We start from the raw sequence: 17,831 nt of genomic DNA on the forward strand, positions 1-17,831 counted from the left end.
TTACTACTTTAACATTGTAGCAAAGTGTCATTTTCCAGTGTTGTCACATGAAAAGATATACTCAACTATTTACAAAAATGTGAGGGGTGTACTCACTTTTTGATATAAGTGTACAGCTTGTATAACAGTGTAAATTTGCTGTCCCCTCAAAATAACTCAACACACAGCCATTAATGTCTAAACCGCTGGCAACAAAAGTGAGTACACCCCTAAGTGAAAATGTCCAAATTGGGCCCAATTAGCCATTTTCCCTCCCCAGTGTCATGTGACTTGTTAGTGTTACAAGGTCTCAGGTGTGAATGGGGAGCAGGTGTGTTAAATTTGGTGTCATCGCTCTSACACTCCCTCATACTGACTGGTCACTGGAAGTTCAACRTGGCACCTCATGGCAAAGAACTCTCTGAGGATCTGAAAAAAAGAATTGTTGCTCTACATAAAGATGGCCTGGGCTATAAAAAGATTGCCAAGACCCTGAAACTGAGCTGCAGCACGGTGGCCAAGACCATACAGCGGTTTAACTGGACAGGTTCCACTCAGAACAGGCCTCGCCATGGTCGACCGAAGAAGTTGAGTGCACGTGCTCAGCGTCATATCCAGAGGTTGTCTTTGGGAAATAGACGTATAAGTGCTGCCAGCATTGCTGCAGAGGTTGAAGGGGTGGGGGGTCAGCCTGTCAGTCCTCAGACCATACGCCGTACACTGCATCAAATTGGTCTGCATGGCTGTCATCCCAGAAGGAAGCCTCTTCTAAAGATGATGCACAAGAAAGCCCGCAAACAGTTTGCTGAAGACAAGCAGACTAAGGACGTGGATTACTGGAACCATGTCCTGTGGTCTGATGAGACCAAGATAAACTTATTTGGTTCAGATGGAGTCAAGCGTGTGTGGCGGCAACCAGGTGAGGAGTACAAAGACAAGTGTGTCTTGCCTACAGTCAAGCATGGTGGTGGGAGTGTCATGGTCTGGGGCTGCATGAGTGCTGCCGGCACTGGGGAGCTACAGTTCATTGAGGGAACCATGAATGCCAACATGTACTGTGACATACTGAAGCAGAGCATGATCCCCTCCCTTCGGAGACTGGGCCACAGGGCAGTATTCCAACATGATAACGACCCCAAACACACCTCCAAGACGACCACTGCCTTGCTAAAGAAGCTGAGGGTAAAGGTGATGGACTGGCCAAGCATGTCTCCAGACCTAAACCCTATTGAGCATCTGTGGGGCATCCTCAAACGGAAGGAGGAGTGCAAGGTCTCTAACATCCACCAGCTCCGTTATGTCGTCATGGAGGAGTGGAAGAGGACTCCAGTGGCAACCTGTGAAGCTCTGGTGAACTCCATGCCCAAGAGGGTTAAGGCAGTGCTGGAAAATGATGGTGGCCACACAAAATATTGACACTTTGTGCCCAATTTGGACTTTCACTTAGGGGTGTACTCACTTTTGTTGCCAGCGGTTTAGACATTAATGGCTGTGTGTTGAGTTATTTTGACGGGACAGCAAATTTACATTGTTATACAAGCTGTACACTTACTACTGTACATTGTAGCAAAGTGTCATTTCTTCAGTGTTGTCCCATGAAAAGATATACTCAAATATTTACAAAAATGTGAGGGGTGTACTCACTTTTGTGATATACTGTACCTCTACCAGTATGCCATCAAGCCCTGGGKTTTTTCCAGACTGAAAGGATTTAATAGCCTCAAAAGGTTATTCCTCTGTAATTTGGCCTTCGCACTGATCTTTCTGTATATTTGTTAATTTTGCATTCTGTCTCCTTTTTAATCCTTGTCATATGAAGAGAAATAATGAAGAGAAATTATAGAAAAAACGTATCGATGCTCATCGTCCATTGGACATAAACATTACACATCAAGTTGGAAATCGCAAATTCAACAAAGAGTGGTTTGGAAGGAATCAGTAGCTAACTGCAAGCATTGCAAAGCAATCATTAGCCTGCTATTCAGTGGAGTGGCTGTATGGTCCCAAGTCTAATGGTTTAAAATTCTAAACRTTCGACATTGGCCATGCTGTCAATGAAGCATGATTTGTGCCGCGCTCAAAACAACTTAACTCGGAACTGCAAAACTCGGACTTTAGTGAGTTCAAGACAACTGGGAACTTGGGAAAAAATGAGCTATGACTGGGAATATACATTTTGAACTTTCATCCTACTCTGAATTGTAAATCGTGAACTCTGGCCTCTTTCTAGAGCAATGACCTGAAGATCACTGACGTCATCATGATTGAATTTTTCCCCCCCAAGTTCCCAGTTGTCTTGAAAGCACCATAAATCCAGAGAATGGCAGACTTTGATTACAAAGTTTGATGACAAAATTTGCCCACGAAGGACCGCCGTGCCACCTTCCTGTTCAAGTGAGCACAGCACAACAAGGTGAGTCCAAAAATGTATTGTATGCTGCTGCATAAATGATCTAATATGCCAGGGAGAGATGTATACTGTAGCCAAGGAAGTAATACTAAATGTATGTTGTGTAACCCATGTGCCTCACCCTAATAATTTGGTCTATTTTCACCTCTTAATTTCGCCGACTGTTCTGACTTGGTGGTGCATATGTAGCCTATAACCTGTTTGMGAAATGTAATCATTGAATATTGTAAGAGCTTTCATTGTCTGCTTATATGCCCCCTTTATTTATCCTATGGTTCTGACTTGGTGTACAGGGAGAACACTGTAAGAACGGCCCATGTTCTGAATTCTGTCGCTGTACATTTCAAAGCGATGAACAAATAGTTACATTGACTACGTCCGTCCTAGCTCACTCATTAATGTCTTAATCGATATTACGGGTTGCCTCTTATCCGCTTGTCTTCACCTTATGCCATAGTTTGTACATCTCAATTGTCAGTAGAAACCACATTTGTTTAAGCAAGTCAGCAATTTCAGCTATGTTTTTTTTTAAAGGCAGTAAATGAGGCTGAATTAACAGTTTTGCTGCCAGACAAGGCTCCGCTGATAGCCAGGTGTAGCAGTGGTGAAGTGTTGTGACAGCTTTTTGTAGTCTCTAACAGTTTGTGGGCACCGTTTGTCACCGTTATAGTGCAATTAATGTATTGTTAAGTGTTGTGTTGTAGCTTTGCTGGTATGCATCCCACATTTTTTTTATTGCCCCACCAAGATTTACATGCTAAAATCGAGACTGGCTGTTACCAAGCCTTGCTCATCTGGCCKTGGTGGACCTCATCTGTTTACTTGAAGGATGAGGCTTGAAGAGAGGATTGGCTGTTTTGTATTCTAGGGACTCTAGTGAATAGACTGGACCCCAGTTTTATGGACACACTATAGATTGTTCTGCCTGTATAGTGAAATATTTGATTTGATATTTGTATCGTATAGTGTCCAATGGCTCCATTTAAAGTAATTTGACATTATTTGTCAGGCAGGCCCTATGCATTTGTTTGGCACAGGTCAAGGCTRGCCTTGGGCTGATTTACATGTGTAAAAGGCGCAACTGGCTCATAATCATTAGGTTAATCTATATAAGTTGTTTACAGCAGGATTTCCCAAACTTGGTCCTGTCCCCCCCCTGGGTGCACGTTTTGTTTTTTGCCCTAACACTACACAGCTGATTCAAATAGTCAAAGCTTGATAATGAGTTGGTTATTTGAATCAGCTGTGTAGTGCCAGGGCAAAAATCTAAAATGTACACCCAAGGGGAGCTCCAGGACTGAGTTTGAGAATCCCTGGCTTACAGGTATGCCAGACCATCAAAGTTGACATTGTGTTAAACTATTCTCACCTATTGGCCTACAGTGTATTGCACTGCAGTGAATGGAGTTGGGAAAGTAGAAAGTGTTACTGGGTGTTTACACCTCAGTGCCACATAAAATAACACCATATATCAATTCTACAGACCATGGTGAGTTATCCCAACCCCACTTTTACTTTGGCACATAGAATAGTTTTCTCTCTATAAGCGAATATGTAATTTATATGCCTATAGTGTATTGCATTGGGACCAATGGAGTGAGTGGAGTAGAGTATTTCTGGGCATATAGAAATTGTACTCATATATATTCTACAGACACTAGTGAGTAATCGCAACCCCACTTTTACGTCGGCACCTAGAATAGTTCTCTCTATAAACCAATATGTATTTCATATACAATGTATTGTATAGAGGGGATTTATTTGACATAGGAACATCTTAAAACCCACATTTTAATACAAATGTCACTTAAATATATAAAAAATTACTCCTGTTTCATATCATGAATAAATACAGGTTAATTACACTTTTCTACTATTACGTGAGGAACTTTTTATTTAGAACGTTTCCTAAATTCCGTGACCCGGAAATAATTTGTTTGTGTTGCTGACGAAAGGCTGGTAGTACAGAAGAAGAAACTGGAGCTACAGAGCTAGTAAACTACTGCTTTTAGGCCTCTTTATGTTTAATCACTTCRTCCAACTTAGTCTTTGTAAATATTTGAAGTGAACGTGATTCAATATATCCAATATACATCGCATGAGACTGTATTTATCGACTTTTAGTGCTCGCGAGCCAGTCGTCCAAAAATGTCGAGTCGCCTTGCGTTCCAGACACAGCTAGCTTCCATTATGGAGGTATTGGCCAATGCAGCCGTGGCAGAAATCTGCAAACTGGTAGACGACGATTATGCGGTTGTAAGTTTGCAAATGTCACAATGCCAAAGGGAGAACAAAGGTTTGAAGCGAAAGCTGAATCTTCTCGAGTTGAAGATGGCCCGTGGTTACGCCGAACGAAGGCTACGGGAAAGCGCAATGAACAGCCGTCCCAACAGCAGAGTTCATATCAACACCAATGAGAAATTCAGAGGTTCGTCTTCATCAACTGGTAAGAAGACTGTAATGCCATACCATATCTGATACTAGTTTATTGGATTACCCTGCTGATAAAGTAAATTWAAAAAACACCACTGGAAAATAGGTCTGGGTGACATGGCCAAAATATCATAATACGTTATTTTTTGTTTTTGACTGTATGACGATATTTGACGGTTCTGAATAATAAAAGTTCTAAATATACTTTCTGGGAGGTACATTAAAAAAAACATGTTTTTAATGGACTTTGTTCATTCTTATTGCTTTATACTGTTAAATCAAACTTTAGCCAAAAATAATAGGAGGACAACTGACAGTAAAGTAGTCCTTTTTGTAGAACATTACATAGGAATCAAAGTCCTAGCCTCAAACTCTGGTACTCGACCAATTGTTACCATTTGCATAGTTATTTGATAATTTCCAGCATTTGAATCAGTTCATTTCCTGCACCAACTTATAATTGTGTGATTTACCCACTAAAGTTTCATGTCTTAGTATGCCTCTATTTTGTAAAAAAGTAATTTMATGTGCACTCAAATCAAAACGTGTTAGATTTTTTCACAGACCTCAATGTGTCTTCTGATGGGATTTAAGCATTGACATGGACTCAGAACATCAATTTTCATTGTTGCTCTATGAATAATAATATGGCCCATTTGAACCATTTTGAGCACTTGGCAGCATCAGTCACCAGTAGGTCATTATCAACCATGTTGTGGTGTATATTTATGCGGTTAATTCCCGACTTTTCTATCTTCCAGTCGCCAGATCTGCAGCTTGTAGAGCCTGGAAGGAAAAAAAGAAAAAAATCAGAATTCYGGAAAATACAAAAGAGTTTCTTGGGCCTTATTGCTTAAATAAACAACTGAGGGTCTGAGGGCTGTGCCCCGCATGACACAACGCAGAGTGCCTGGATACAGCCCTTAGCCGTGGCATATTGGTCATATACCACAAACCCCCAAGGTGCCTTATTGCTATTATAAACTGGTTACCAACGTTATTAGAAGAGTAAAAATAAATGTTTTGTCGTACCCGTGGAATACGGTCTGATATACCACAGCTTTCAGCCAATCAGCATTCAGGGCTTGAACCGTCCAGTTTATAATAACCATTCTTTTACATGGTATATTGACAGAAAACACAATTTGTACACCAAGGATCTGGGGTTGCAGGGTAGAGAAGTGAAGAATGTACCTATTTGAAAGTAGCTCATGCTAAAAAAGGTTGGAGACCCCTGGGCTTACCCTTTTCCTAATTCTCCTAACCTGCTGGGTAAGTTCCCCCCCCCCCCCATTGGTGCTACATATAGAGTCATTGGGGCCACCTACACTGAGCGTACAAAACAGGAAGCTGAATTCACTGTCATGTTTGTGGAACCATTCCTGGACAATCTTAGCCTTGTGGCATGGGGCATTATCCTGCTGGAAAAAAATATTCACAGATGGATACACTGCTGCAATGAAGGGATGCACCTGATTGGCAATGATGTTCAGATATCCTGTGGCATTCAAACGTTGCTCCGCTTTTATCAAGGGGCCCAATGTGTGCCATGAAAACACACCATCACACCACCTCCAGTCTGTATTGTTGACACCTGGCATGATGGATGCATGTACTCGGTTTTTTCCATACCCTAGTCCTCTCATCAATGTAAAGCAGCAGGAACCAGGGATTCATCAGACCAGGCAATGTTTTTCCACTTCTCCCGTGTCCAGTGTTTTTGTTCCTTAGCCCACTGCAACCACAGTTTCTTGTATTTTGCTGAGAGAAGTGGAACTCTATAAGGTCGTCAGCTGCCATACCCCATTCGTGTCATGGACCAACGGGTTGTGCGTTCTTTTATGGGTCTTTGGGCACCGATGTTGTAGTGGAGTGTCAGATGACTAACTGTAGCCTGTCTGTTTCTCTGCACAATTTGTGTCAGCCTCCTTTGTCCTCTTTCATCAATGATCCGTTTTTGACCACTGGCATGCCGTTGGCTGGATGTCCTTTGGGTGGTGGACCATTCTTGATACACACGGGAAGCTGTTGAGCGTGAAAAACCCAGCAACGTTGCAGTTCTTGACACACTCAAGTCGTTGCGCCTGGCACCTACTACCATACCCCATTAAAGGCACTTCAATATTTTGTCTTGCCCATTCATCCTCTGAATGGCACATATACACAATCCAGGTCTCAATTGTCTGAAGGCTTTTAAAAATATTTTTTGAACCTGTCTCCTTACCTTCATCTGCACAGATTGAAGTGGATTTAACAGGTGACATCAATTAGGGATCATAGCATTCACCTGGTCAGTCTGTCATGGAAAGAGCATGTTCCTAATGTTTTGTACACTCACTGTATACAGTCATTGGGACCCACCTTTTGTTTTGGTCATTAAAATCTGACAAAGCTCATCTAGGCCAATGTGACCTCGAGTCAACCTGCAATTTTTTACAAGTAAGTTTAAACTTATTTTTTTTATCGTAGGTGGTGTCTACGACATACAGCTAGATCCCATGGGGATGTGGTCAGGAGGCCCTGGAGCCAATAATAATCACAACAGTTCCCAGATGCATCCCAACCCCATCCGAGACAAGGTAAGTTCAAGAAACCTATCCTGTAGTTTCTTACACAGTTCAAGAAAACAAATATACTTGCTGGCTAACTGTTATATTCCATTAGAGCATAGTCCTACAGTACACAATGGCCCATTTGAACCATTTTGAGCACTTGGCAGCATCAGTCACCAGTAGGTCATTATCAACCATGTTTTGGTGTATATTTATGCGGTTAATTCCCAACTTTTCACTTTTCTATCTTCCAGTCGCCAGATCTGCAGCTTGTGGAGCCTGAGTCTCTGCTGGTCAAAGAGGAGAGGATGGAGGATCCTCTTGGAGACGCGGAGGCAGACGACGTACCACTGATTGGAGAGGACGGTGTGTGTGTTAGTTTGGTTGCTGTGTTGCAGATACTGTAATTACTCACCCTATGCATTTGATCAACATCAAGACTCCATTCTCACACTACTCAACCTGGCCATACCTTTAACTTGAGTTAAACATKAACCTGCTCTCATTCCCTTTCTCTCTCTTCCAGGACTGGTGGAGTGTGGACCTCGTGGAGGCAGCGGTAGAACTGGCCCTGGGGACACCACATCCCATCCACCCGCTTCAGCCCATGGCCCAGAGCAGGTCAGCCAGCCTCAGCACCCCGAGCAGCAGCAGCAGGGCCCCAGGAACAGGCATCGTGTGGAGGTCAGTGGCTCGGCACCTCTCCTTAAGTCTGACAGTGAACCCCAACACGCAGGACTGCTGCACCAACCCCACCCTGCTGAGCTTGATATGTACAGTGCTGATGACGACAGAGGGGACGGTCTGGGGCCGCTGGTCTCGTTCTTTAATGAGAGCAGCCAGGCAGAGACGGCCGGGGCTGGGCAGCCATCTTGTTCTTACAGCACAGTCGCCGAGGCCGCCGCGTCGTTTCAGTCCGGGCACCGCCGTCCACTTCCTGCTTCGGTCACTATCCACCGCCATCTCCCGGGGAACCGAGAGGAGGTTCTGAACATTGACTCGGAGGAGGAAGGGAAGGTGCCTCTGGAGAAGTGGGGCCACGACAGTGGAATGTCTGCAATGTTTGGGGGAGGCAGGTTCCAAGGTAACCATGGCAACATGGCCGCCCCGTCACAATCTCGCTCCATCAGTGACATTGCGATGCCGTCGACTTCTGACGCGAACGGGTGGGCACACGGCGGCGGGGGCAGAAACACTGGCGGCGGCAACACTGGCTTCCCCCTGACGAGGGACGGCAAGGTCCCCCACAGGACCAGTGCCCGGGAGAAACTGTTCATCTGCAACTTCTGYGGCAAGGCGTTCAACCGGCCCAAGAAAGTAGAGATCCACCTGAGGACCCACACAGGGGAGAGGCCGTTCAGATGCAACACCTGTGGGAATATGTTCTCCGAGGCTGGCAACCTGAAGAAGCACCAGAGGGTCCATACAGGGGAGAAACCCTTCCACTGTGAGCTCTGTGGGAAAGGATTTGCCTGGATACGCAACCTCAAGACCCACCACGAGAGGAACCATCCAGACGTATATCCCCCGGACATGAGCCCTAGTTTTATCCCACCTGYACCACTGCCCACTCATATGGTCAAGTGCCACAAAGAAGAACATAGGCAAATTACGGTTGGCCCAGAACAGAGCAGCACGGCTGGCCCTTAAATGTACACTGAGGGCTAATATCAAAAACATGCATGTCAATCGCTCCTGGCTCAAAGTAGAGAGATTTACTGCATTACTACTTGTCTTTGTGAGTGGTATTGACATGTTGAAAGCACCAAACTGTCCGTTCAGACAGCTAACACAACATAGACACACATACATACCCCAAAAGACATACCACCAGGGGTCTCTTCAGTCCCCAAGTCCAGAACACACACTGGGAAATGCTCAGTACTACATAGATGGAACTCTCTTCCACATCAAGTAACTCAAGCGCGCAGTAAAATCTGATAAAAATAAATAAATACAGATAAAACAACACCTTATGGCACAACGCGGACTGTGAAGAGACGAGCGAATATGCTAACACACGCACTCTACTCAGACATGCATTGTAATATTGTAGATGTGTTGTATTGTTTTTATATTTTGTGATTTTAATTGTTTTAATCCTGTTTGGCCCCCCCTGGGCAGTAGCTAGTGGAGATCCTAATAAATATGGATATAAATGAGCTTCACTTAGGGTGGGGAGGGGGCTCTAACTTACTCATTTAGTTATTCTTACTCATTAAGCTAATCAAGTTTCCGCTGTGTTTTAGAAACCAGCCTAATGTTTCTAGCCAGGAGGATTCAACCTTATGAATAATTTGACAAACTAACAAACTTAACACTGCTCTAGGGTCAGTTATCATGAACTCATGATGGAGRCCCCAATAGATGGGTACGCGTGGAAATGTTCCTGGGTATGATGGGTGGTTTTGATTATGTACATAAGACATTTCATATCAGTGGACTAATGAAGGGTGAATATCTGACCCAAAATATGCTACCGATAAGGTATTCGTGGTAAATGTCAACCTTAAAGAGTAAATCTGGAGTGGATGATGCTGGTTAGCTTTGTGTACATATTTAAAATTGTACTGTATATCTAACGCTAAAGGGGATATTTGACATTGGGCAAATTCACTTTGTAAACAAGTTATTTAATGCCAGTTTATGAATGAGTGGCAGTTTTACTATAACAATCTTTCCCCTAAAGAGTCAACATGTATTACAATGCCTCTTCTATGTTTTTTTTTGTTTTTCTACATAYGGARCTATTATGAATAAAATACATTCCTTACACTGAGGTTTCTGTCATTATTRAAATGAATAGGCAATAGTGGTTTATATGGCGGACAAAGGAAAGCTGAAGGGATTCAAACGATTCACCAATAAGAAAAGCTGTACTGGAGCTGCTTGAAAGTGTGACACAGAAACATCTCCCACCACCTGCAAGAACWCTCATAAATAGTTAATATTTGTTTAATCCTTATTGAGCAAGACACGTTTGTTAATCTTCCAATAAATTCTTAATGTCACTTAATATTTGTTAAATAAATGATATCAAATCACTCAAACCCATAAGGTCACTATAACCACAATAGTAATTGGAGAGGTCCAATATTCAGAGGTTCTGAGTAAGACATCCATTCACTAATCAGATGATGCAACAAGATGCATATCAAACATCTATAGCTACATAAAATACTTGTTGCATACATGTAAGATGTACACAATTTATAATCATTGGTCCATAGATTTATTCCAGTCACACAGTTAGTGTGATTTAGAAATGAATACGATTCATTGCATAATAGTAATTGYGATATCTAATTCCTGGTCCGTCCCTGTGTTTCCAGTCTGCAGCGGTGGAGAACAGAGACCCTGACATCCTGCTGATCAAGGTGGAGGATCTGGACCCACGGGGTGGAGGACTCGGCATCCAGGAGGGTGAGTGGAGACTACAGGGGTGGTGGGCTGGGTGTGGTGATAGTGGGTAGTGGTGCTAACAGCAGGGCTTGGTAATCAAGGTGTTAGACCAGTGACACAAGGCTAGTTAGATCCCATGTAAAGACTCTACTCTGTTGCATCCATCCCTGCCTGTTCCAGAGCATAAAGCTTTGAAAACATGTTATCATGGCATTGACGTTCCCCAAGTTTAGCTCCATCGTGATGAGATCTCCCATTGATTTCAACAACAGCCAGTGGTGTGATTGTGACGCTGTGTTCTCTTCTCAAGGGCCGGAGGAGTCCAGCAGAGACAACTACAGAGGAGGAGCATTACCCCTGGAGGCCACCCACCACAACTCACCCCCAGACCACACCCACCACCACCACCCCGGGACGACCAGGCACCACACCACGGAGGTCAGCTATGGCCGTGTGTCGTACGAGAACCACCCCCTTCCGCTGTGGACGAATGGGGGCAGTGGTGGTTGTGGTGACGCTAGCGTCCCAGGGCCGTCCTCCCTCAACCTCTCCTACCCAGCAGGCCAAGGCATGCTGATCATGGGAGGGAGGATGGGGCCTGCTGGCTCTGAGATGGGTCAGCACAGGGGTTTCACTGTAGAAAGCTCCGGAAGCTTCTCAGGTTCTAGAGAGGGGTCAGAGATGGCTGGTTATGATGTCGGAATGGGGGGGTCGGACGAGGCACAGGGAGGTCAGGAGACGTACAAATGCGGTAGGAAGAAAGTGATAAGGAAGAAGGCATACCTCTGCAAGTTCTGCGGTAAAGGGTTCTCCTCCCCGGCGAATCTAGAACCGCACCTTAGAACCCACACGGGCGAGAGGCCGTTCGGGTGCATGGTGTGCGGGAAGCACTTCTCTCAATACTGGAACCTTAAGATCCACAAGAACGTTCACACGGGGGAGAGGCCGTACGCCTGCCCGCTCTGTGGGGAACGCTTTGCCGACCCTAGCAACCTAAAGAAACACCAGAAACGACATCATCCTCAGCAGTAGTACTACAGGGGAGAGAGAAAAAATAACCTTTACTACAACACCATCTTCATCAATACTAGTACTAGATGTGACCGGGATATATCAACCATCTATTTCAATATGAGGAGGACCAGGAGGGCCAGGAGTTGTCCCTGATCACATGACAACTGATAGTTATAGGATAAAAATAGGACCCAGAGTTTTTCCTCTGGTTAGGTCACATGATCAGGAATAACTCTTGGCTGTTAATATAGACACTTAGTATTAGTAAAGGGGCTTAGGGAAGGGTTGTTAGTGAAATTTCTCGTGGACAGATGCTCGAGCGTCTGAAGCAATTACGCAATATTTTAATTCTGGGTGTCCGAGATTAGTGTAGTCAGGGTAATATTGTCTTTGTCTTTTCTTTCTTATCTGATCAAGACAGTCCTTTTGATAATTAGATTCTTTTTTCTGGGTGTCCTATAGCTGGTGATGATAATAAGCATATTTACAGTTGAAGTCGGAAGTTTACATACACTTAGGTTGGAGTCATTAAAACTCGTTTTTCAACCACTCCACAAATTTCTTGTTAACAAACTATAGTTTTGGCTAGTCGGTTAGGACATCTACTTTGTGCATGACACAAGTACATTTTCTACAATTGTTTACAGACATATTATTTCACTTATAATTCACTGTATCACAACTCCAGTGGGTCAGAGGTTTACATACACTAAGTTGACTGTGCCTTTAAACAGCTTGGAAAATTCCAGAAAATGATGTCATGGCTTTAGAAGCTTCTGATAGGCTAATTGACATAATTTGAGTCAATTGGAGGTGTACCTGTGGATGTATTTCAAGACCTACCTAACCCAGTGCCTCTGCTTGACATCATGGGAAAATGAAAAGAAATCAGCCAAGACCTCAGAAAACAAATTGTAGACCTCCACAAGTCTGGTTCATCCTTGGGAGCAATTTCTAAATGCCTGAAGGTACCACGTTCATCTGTACAAGCAATAGTACGCAAGTATAAACACCATGGGACCACGCAGCCGTCATACCGCTCAGGAAGGAGACACATTCTGTCTCCTAGAGATGAACATACTTTGGTGCGGAAAGTGCAAATCAATCCCAGAACAACAGCAAAGGACCATGTGAAGATGCTGGAGGAAACGGGTACAAAAGTATCTATATCCACAGTAAAACGAGTCCTATATTGACATAACCTGAAAGGCCGCTCAGTAAGGAAGAAACCACTGCTCCTAAACCGCCATCAAAAAGCCAGACTACGGTTTACAACTGCACATGGGGACAAATATTTAACTTTTTGGAGAAATGTCCTCTAGTCTGATGAAACAAAAATAGAACTGTTTGGCCATAATGACCATCGTTATGTTTGCAGGAAATAGGGGGAAGCTTGCAAGCCGAAGATCACCATCCCAACCGTGAAGCACGGGGGTGGCAGGATCATATTGTGGTGGTGCTTTGCTGCATGAGGGACTGGTGCACTTCACAAAATAGATGGCATCATGAGGRAGGACAATTATGTGGATATATTAAAGCAACATCTCAAGACATCAGTCAGGAAGKTCAAGCTTGGTTGCAAATGGGTCTTCCAAATGGACAATGACCCCAAGCATACTTCCAAATTTGTGGCAAAATGGCTTAAGGACGACAAAGTCAAGCTATTGGAGTGGCCATCACAAAGCCCTGACCTCAATCCTATAGAAAAATTGAGGGCAGAACTGAAAAAGCGTGTGCGAGCAAGAAGGCCTACAAACCTGAGTCAGTTACACCAGCTCTGTCAGGGGAATGGGCCAAAATTCAATCAACTTATTGTGGGAAGCTTGTGGAAGGCTACCTGAACGTTTGACCCAAGTTAAACAATTTAAAGGCAATGCTAGCAAATACTAATTGAGTGTATGTAAACTTCTGACCCACTGGGAATGTGATGAAGAAATAAAAGCTGAAATAAATAATTCTCTCTACTATTATTATGACATGTCACATTCTTCAAATAAAGTGGCGATCCTAACTGACCTAAGACAGGGAATTTTTACAAGGATTAAATTCAGGAATTGTGAAAAACGTGAGTTTAAATGTATTTGGCTAAGGTGTATGTTAACGTCTGACTTCAACTGTATTTGTTTTCTACTCAAAAAGCTGTGAAAATTATAAGATGTGGTGAGAATAGTACATGTTTGATTCCCTTGTAACACCAAGGTAGAGGTTCAACATACACCAAAAAACAGTAAATGGGTTGAAGTAACCATATTTGTTAGAAGTAAACATGTAAACATCTTGTTAGGTGATGGTACGACTTTATTATTTTGAGTCCCAAATGCTCTAACACTGTAGGGATAAGTCTATTGTGTCACAATTCTGTGAAACTTTGATCGATGTCCTTATCTTGTAATGTTAAAAGAAGATTAAAGTGTTTTTTTGCAAAACCGATGAATGAATTAATGTGGTTATTAACATTACATTACTCCATCACAGGACATTCAATTTCCTCAACTGTGACACAATATCAATATCTTAAAGAGCATTCATCACATCCACAATATATTCCAAAAATGGAAATCAAATAATTATCATTTAAAGACTTTCTCTGGTACTTGTGTATACTTTTTAACCAGTAGTTCTGAAAGTAGCACCCACGAGCCAAAAGTGGTCCCGGGAATATTGCGTTCTTCATYACAAATGTGCAGATGTGTGCATCCCGTCATTGCTCTCTTTCGCTTTACTTTGTGTGCGTCTCGCTAGCTGTCACTCAAATGGCGAGGGGCTGAATCTTATTGGTTGAAATTCGAATTGCTAGGGGGCTGGCCCACGTGGGGGTAAATGTAGGGRAAATGGCGCCACACAGCTTCCAGAAAACAGCTGCTTTCAAACTAGGGATTTTGTGGATAATTGAGGTAAAACAGTAATTCTGCTCATAGATTATGCATGTATGAACTACACATTGACACATCCAGACCAAAGCGGAAGGTTCACAAAAATACTGTGTACTCGCCAGTACCAGAGCATGTCTTTAACAAATTTACTCATTTTAATGAATTATTATTTATTGCCACGGAAGTCAAAACGGTGAATTAGACTTTCCTAAATATATGTTTGATTTACAGTACGCTGAGTATACAACAAATTAGGAACACCTGCTCTTTCCATGACAGACTGACCAGGTGAAGGCTATGATCCCTTATTGTTGACACCTGTCAAATCCACTTCAGTGTAGCTGAAGGGGAGGAGACAGGTTAAATAATTATTTTTAAGCCTTGAGACAATTGAGACATGGATTGTGTATGTATGTCATTCAGGGGGTGAATGTCACAGGAATGGAAATGTGAACATCATTACCAATCAGGCGCATCCATTCATGGCAGCCATCTGAAAATTGCCACARGGCTAAGATTGTTCAGGAATGGTTCCACGAACATGACAGTGAATTCAGCTTACTGCAATGGCCTGCCCAGTCACCAGATCTCAATCCAATTGAGCATCTGTGGGATGAGATGGAACAAGCTATTCAGAGTAGAGATCCACTTGACACAACTGTGGAAAGCATTGAGTCAACATGGGCTAGCATCCTTGTGGAATGCTTTCCACACCTTGTAGAGTCCATGCCTTGACAAATGGAGGTTGTTCTGAAGGCAAAAGGTGGTGCAACAGAATATTACAGTAACACCTCTAAATCAAATCCAATTTTATTGGTCGCGTACACATATTTAGCAGATGTTATCGCGGGTGTAGCGAAATGCTTATGTTTCTAGCTCCAACAGTATAGTAATACCTAACAATACAAAACAAATCATGTAAAATTCCCAAAAAGAAAAAGATTAAGAAATATAGAAATATTAGAACAAGCAATGTCAGAGTCCGGAATATAAATCTATATGTATATTATGGTGTGTATAGACATTATGGACAGTATATGAATAGAAAAGGTGTGTACAGCAGTAGTTATATAGGATGAGCCTTGACTAGAATACAGTATATACATATGAAGTGGGTAAAACAGTATGTAAACATTATTAAAGTGACCAGTGTTCAATGACTATGTACATAGGGCAGCAGTCTCTAAGGTGCAGGGTAGAGTACTGGGTGGTAGCCGGCTAGTTACAGTGACTAAGGTTCAGGGCAGGGTACTGGGCGAACGCCGGTTAGTGGTGACTATTTAACAGTCTGATGGCCTGGAGATACAGTGGCTTTCGAAAGTATCCCCCCCCCCCCCTTGGCATTTTCCTATTTTGTTTCCTTTACAACCTGGAATTAAAATACATTTTTGGGTAGTTTGTATCATTTGATTTACACGAAATGCCTACCACTTTGAAGATGCAAAATATTTTTTATTGTTAAACAAACAAGAAATAAGACAAGAACACTGAAAACTTGAGCGTGCATAACTACTCACCACCCCCCCTAAGTCAACACCTTTTGCAGCAATTACAGCTGCAAGTCTCTTGGGGTATGTCTGTATAAGCTTGGCACATCTAGCCACTGGGATTTTAGTCCATTCTTCAAGGCAAAACTGCTCCAGCTCCTTCAAGTTGGATGGGTTCCGCTGGTGTACAGCAATCTTTAAGTCATACCACAGATTCTCAATTGAATTGAGGTCTGGGCTTTGACTAGGCCATTCCAAGACATTTAAATGTTTCCCCTTAAACCACTCAAGTGTTGCTTTCGCAGTATGCTTAGGGTCATTGTCCTGCTGGAAGGTGAACCTCCGTCCCAGTCTCAAATCTCTGGAAGACTGAAACAGGTTTCTCTCAAGAATTTCCCTGTATTTAATGCCATCCATCATTCCTTCAATTCTGACCAGTTTCCCAATCCCTGCTGATGAAAAACATCCCCACAGCATGATGCTGCCACCACCATGCTTCACTGTGGCGATGGTGTTCTCGGTGTGATGAGAGATGTAGGGTTTGCGCCAGACATAGTGTTTTCCTTGATGGCCAAAAAACTCAATTTTTGTCTCAACTGACCAGAGTACCTTCTTCCATATGTTTTAGTCTCCCACATGCCTTTTGGCGAACACCAAACGTGTTCGCTTATTTTTCTTTAAGCAATGGCTTTTTTTCTGGCCACTCTTTTGTAAAGCCCAGCTCTATGGAGTGTATGGCTTAAAGTGGTCCTATGGACAGATACTCCAATCTCCGCTGTGGAGCTTTGCWGCTCCTTCAGGGTTATCTTTGGTCTCTTTCTTGCCTCTCTGATTAATACCCTTCTTGCCTGGTCTGTGAGTTTTGGTGGCCGGCCCTCTCATGGCAGGTTTGTTGTGGTGCCATATTCTTTCAATTTGAAAAAAAWTGATTTAATGGTGCTCCTCCGTGGGATGTTCAAAGTTTCAGATATTTTTTTATAACCCAACCCTGATCTGTACTTCTCCACAACTTTGTCCCTGACCTGTTTGGAGAGCTCCTTGGTCTTCATGGTGCCACTTGCTTGGTGGTGCCCCTTGCTTAGTGGTGTTACAGACTCTGGGGCCTTTCAGAACAGGTGTATATATACTGAGATCATGTGAAAGATCATGTGACACTTAGATTGCACACAGGTATACTTTATTTAACTAATTATGTGACTTCTGTTGTAATGCAAATTACAGGTTGTAATGCAACAAAATAGGAAAAACACCAAGGGGGAGGAATACTTTTGCAAGGCACTGTAGAAGCTGTTTTTCAGTCTCTCGGTCCCAGCTTTGATGCACCTGTACTGTCTCCGCCATCTAGATGGAAGTGGGGTGAACAGGCCGGGGCTTGGGTGGCTGAGGTCCTTGATGATCTTCTTGGCCTTCCTGTGACACCGTGTGCTGTAGATGTTCTGGAGGGCAGGCAGTGTGCCTTCGGTGATGCGTTGGGCTGATCACTATTTATCTAGTGTTTAGTTAATCTCATAGGCTCTTTCTCCTCTCTTCTTCCTAGCCTGCAGCTCCTGAATCAACTCCATCAACACTAAGAATGGGACAGAACCTGGGAAGTATCACAGCAACAGCAACAGGAGGACCTGACCTGACAGCAGAGTGTAAGTGGAGAATGAAAATAAACCAGGAATGCATGACAACCGTG

The 17,831-nt window shown here is 43.2% G+C and overlaps 1 protein-coding gene across 1 annotated transcript in view; it reads left to right on the plus strand.

Annotated features, from left to right (window-relative positions):
- The window catches only part of LOC111971731 (uncharacterized), an 82,139-nt gene that overhangs the window by 62,718 nt on the left and 1,590 nt on the right, over window positions 1-17,831 (plus strand). The window contains 6 exon segments of the mRNA XM_070446026.1: window positions 4,514-4,835; window positions 7,292-7,401; window positions 7,629-7,740; window positions 7,901-9,021; window positions 10,707-10,797; window positions 11,087-11,723. Of these exon segments, the coding sequence (XP_070302127.1) occupies window positions 4,514-4,835; window positions 7,292-7,401; window positions 7,629-7,740; window positions 7,901-9,021; window positions 10,707-10,797; window positions 11,087-11,723 (2,393 nt within the window).

This window comes from Salvelinus sp. IW2-2015, linkage group LG13, assembly GCF_002910315.2.
Source record: "Salvelinus sp. IW2-2015 linkage group LG13, ASM291031v2, whole genome shotgun sequence".
Lineage (NCBI taxonomy): Eukaryota > Metazoa > Chordata > Actinopteri > Salmoniformes > Salmonidae > Salvelinus > Salvelinus sp. IW2-2015.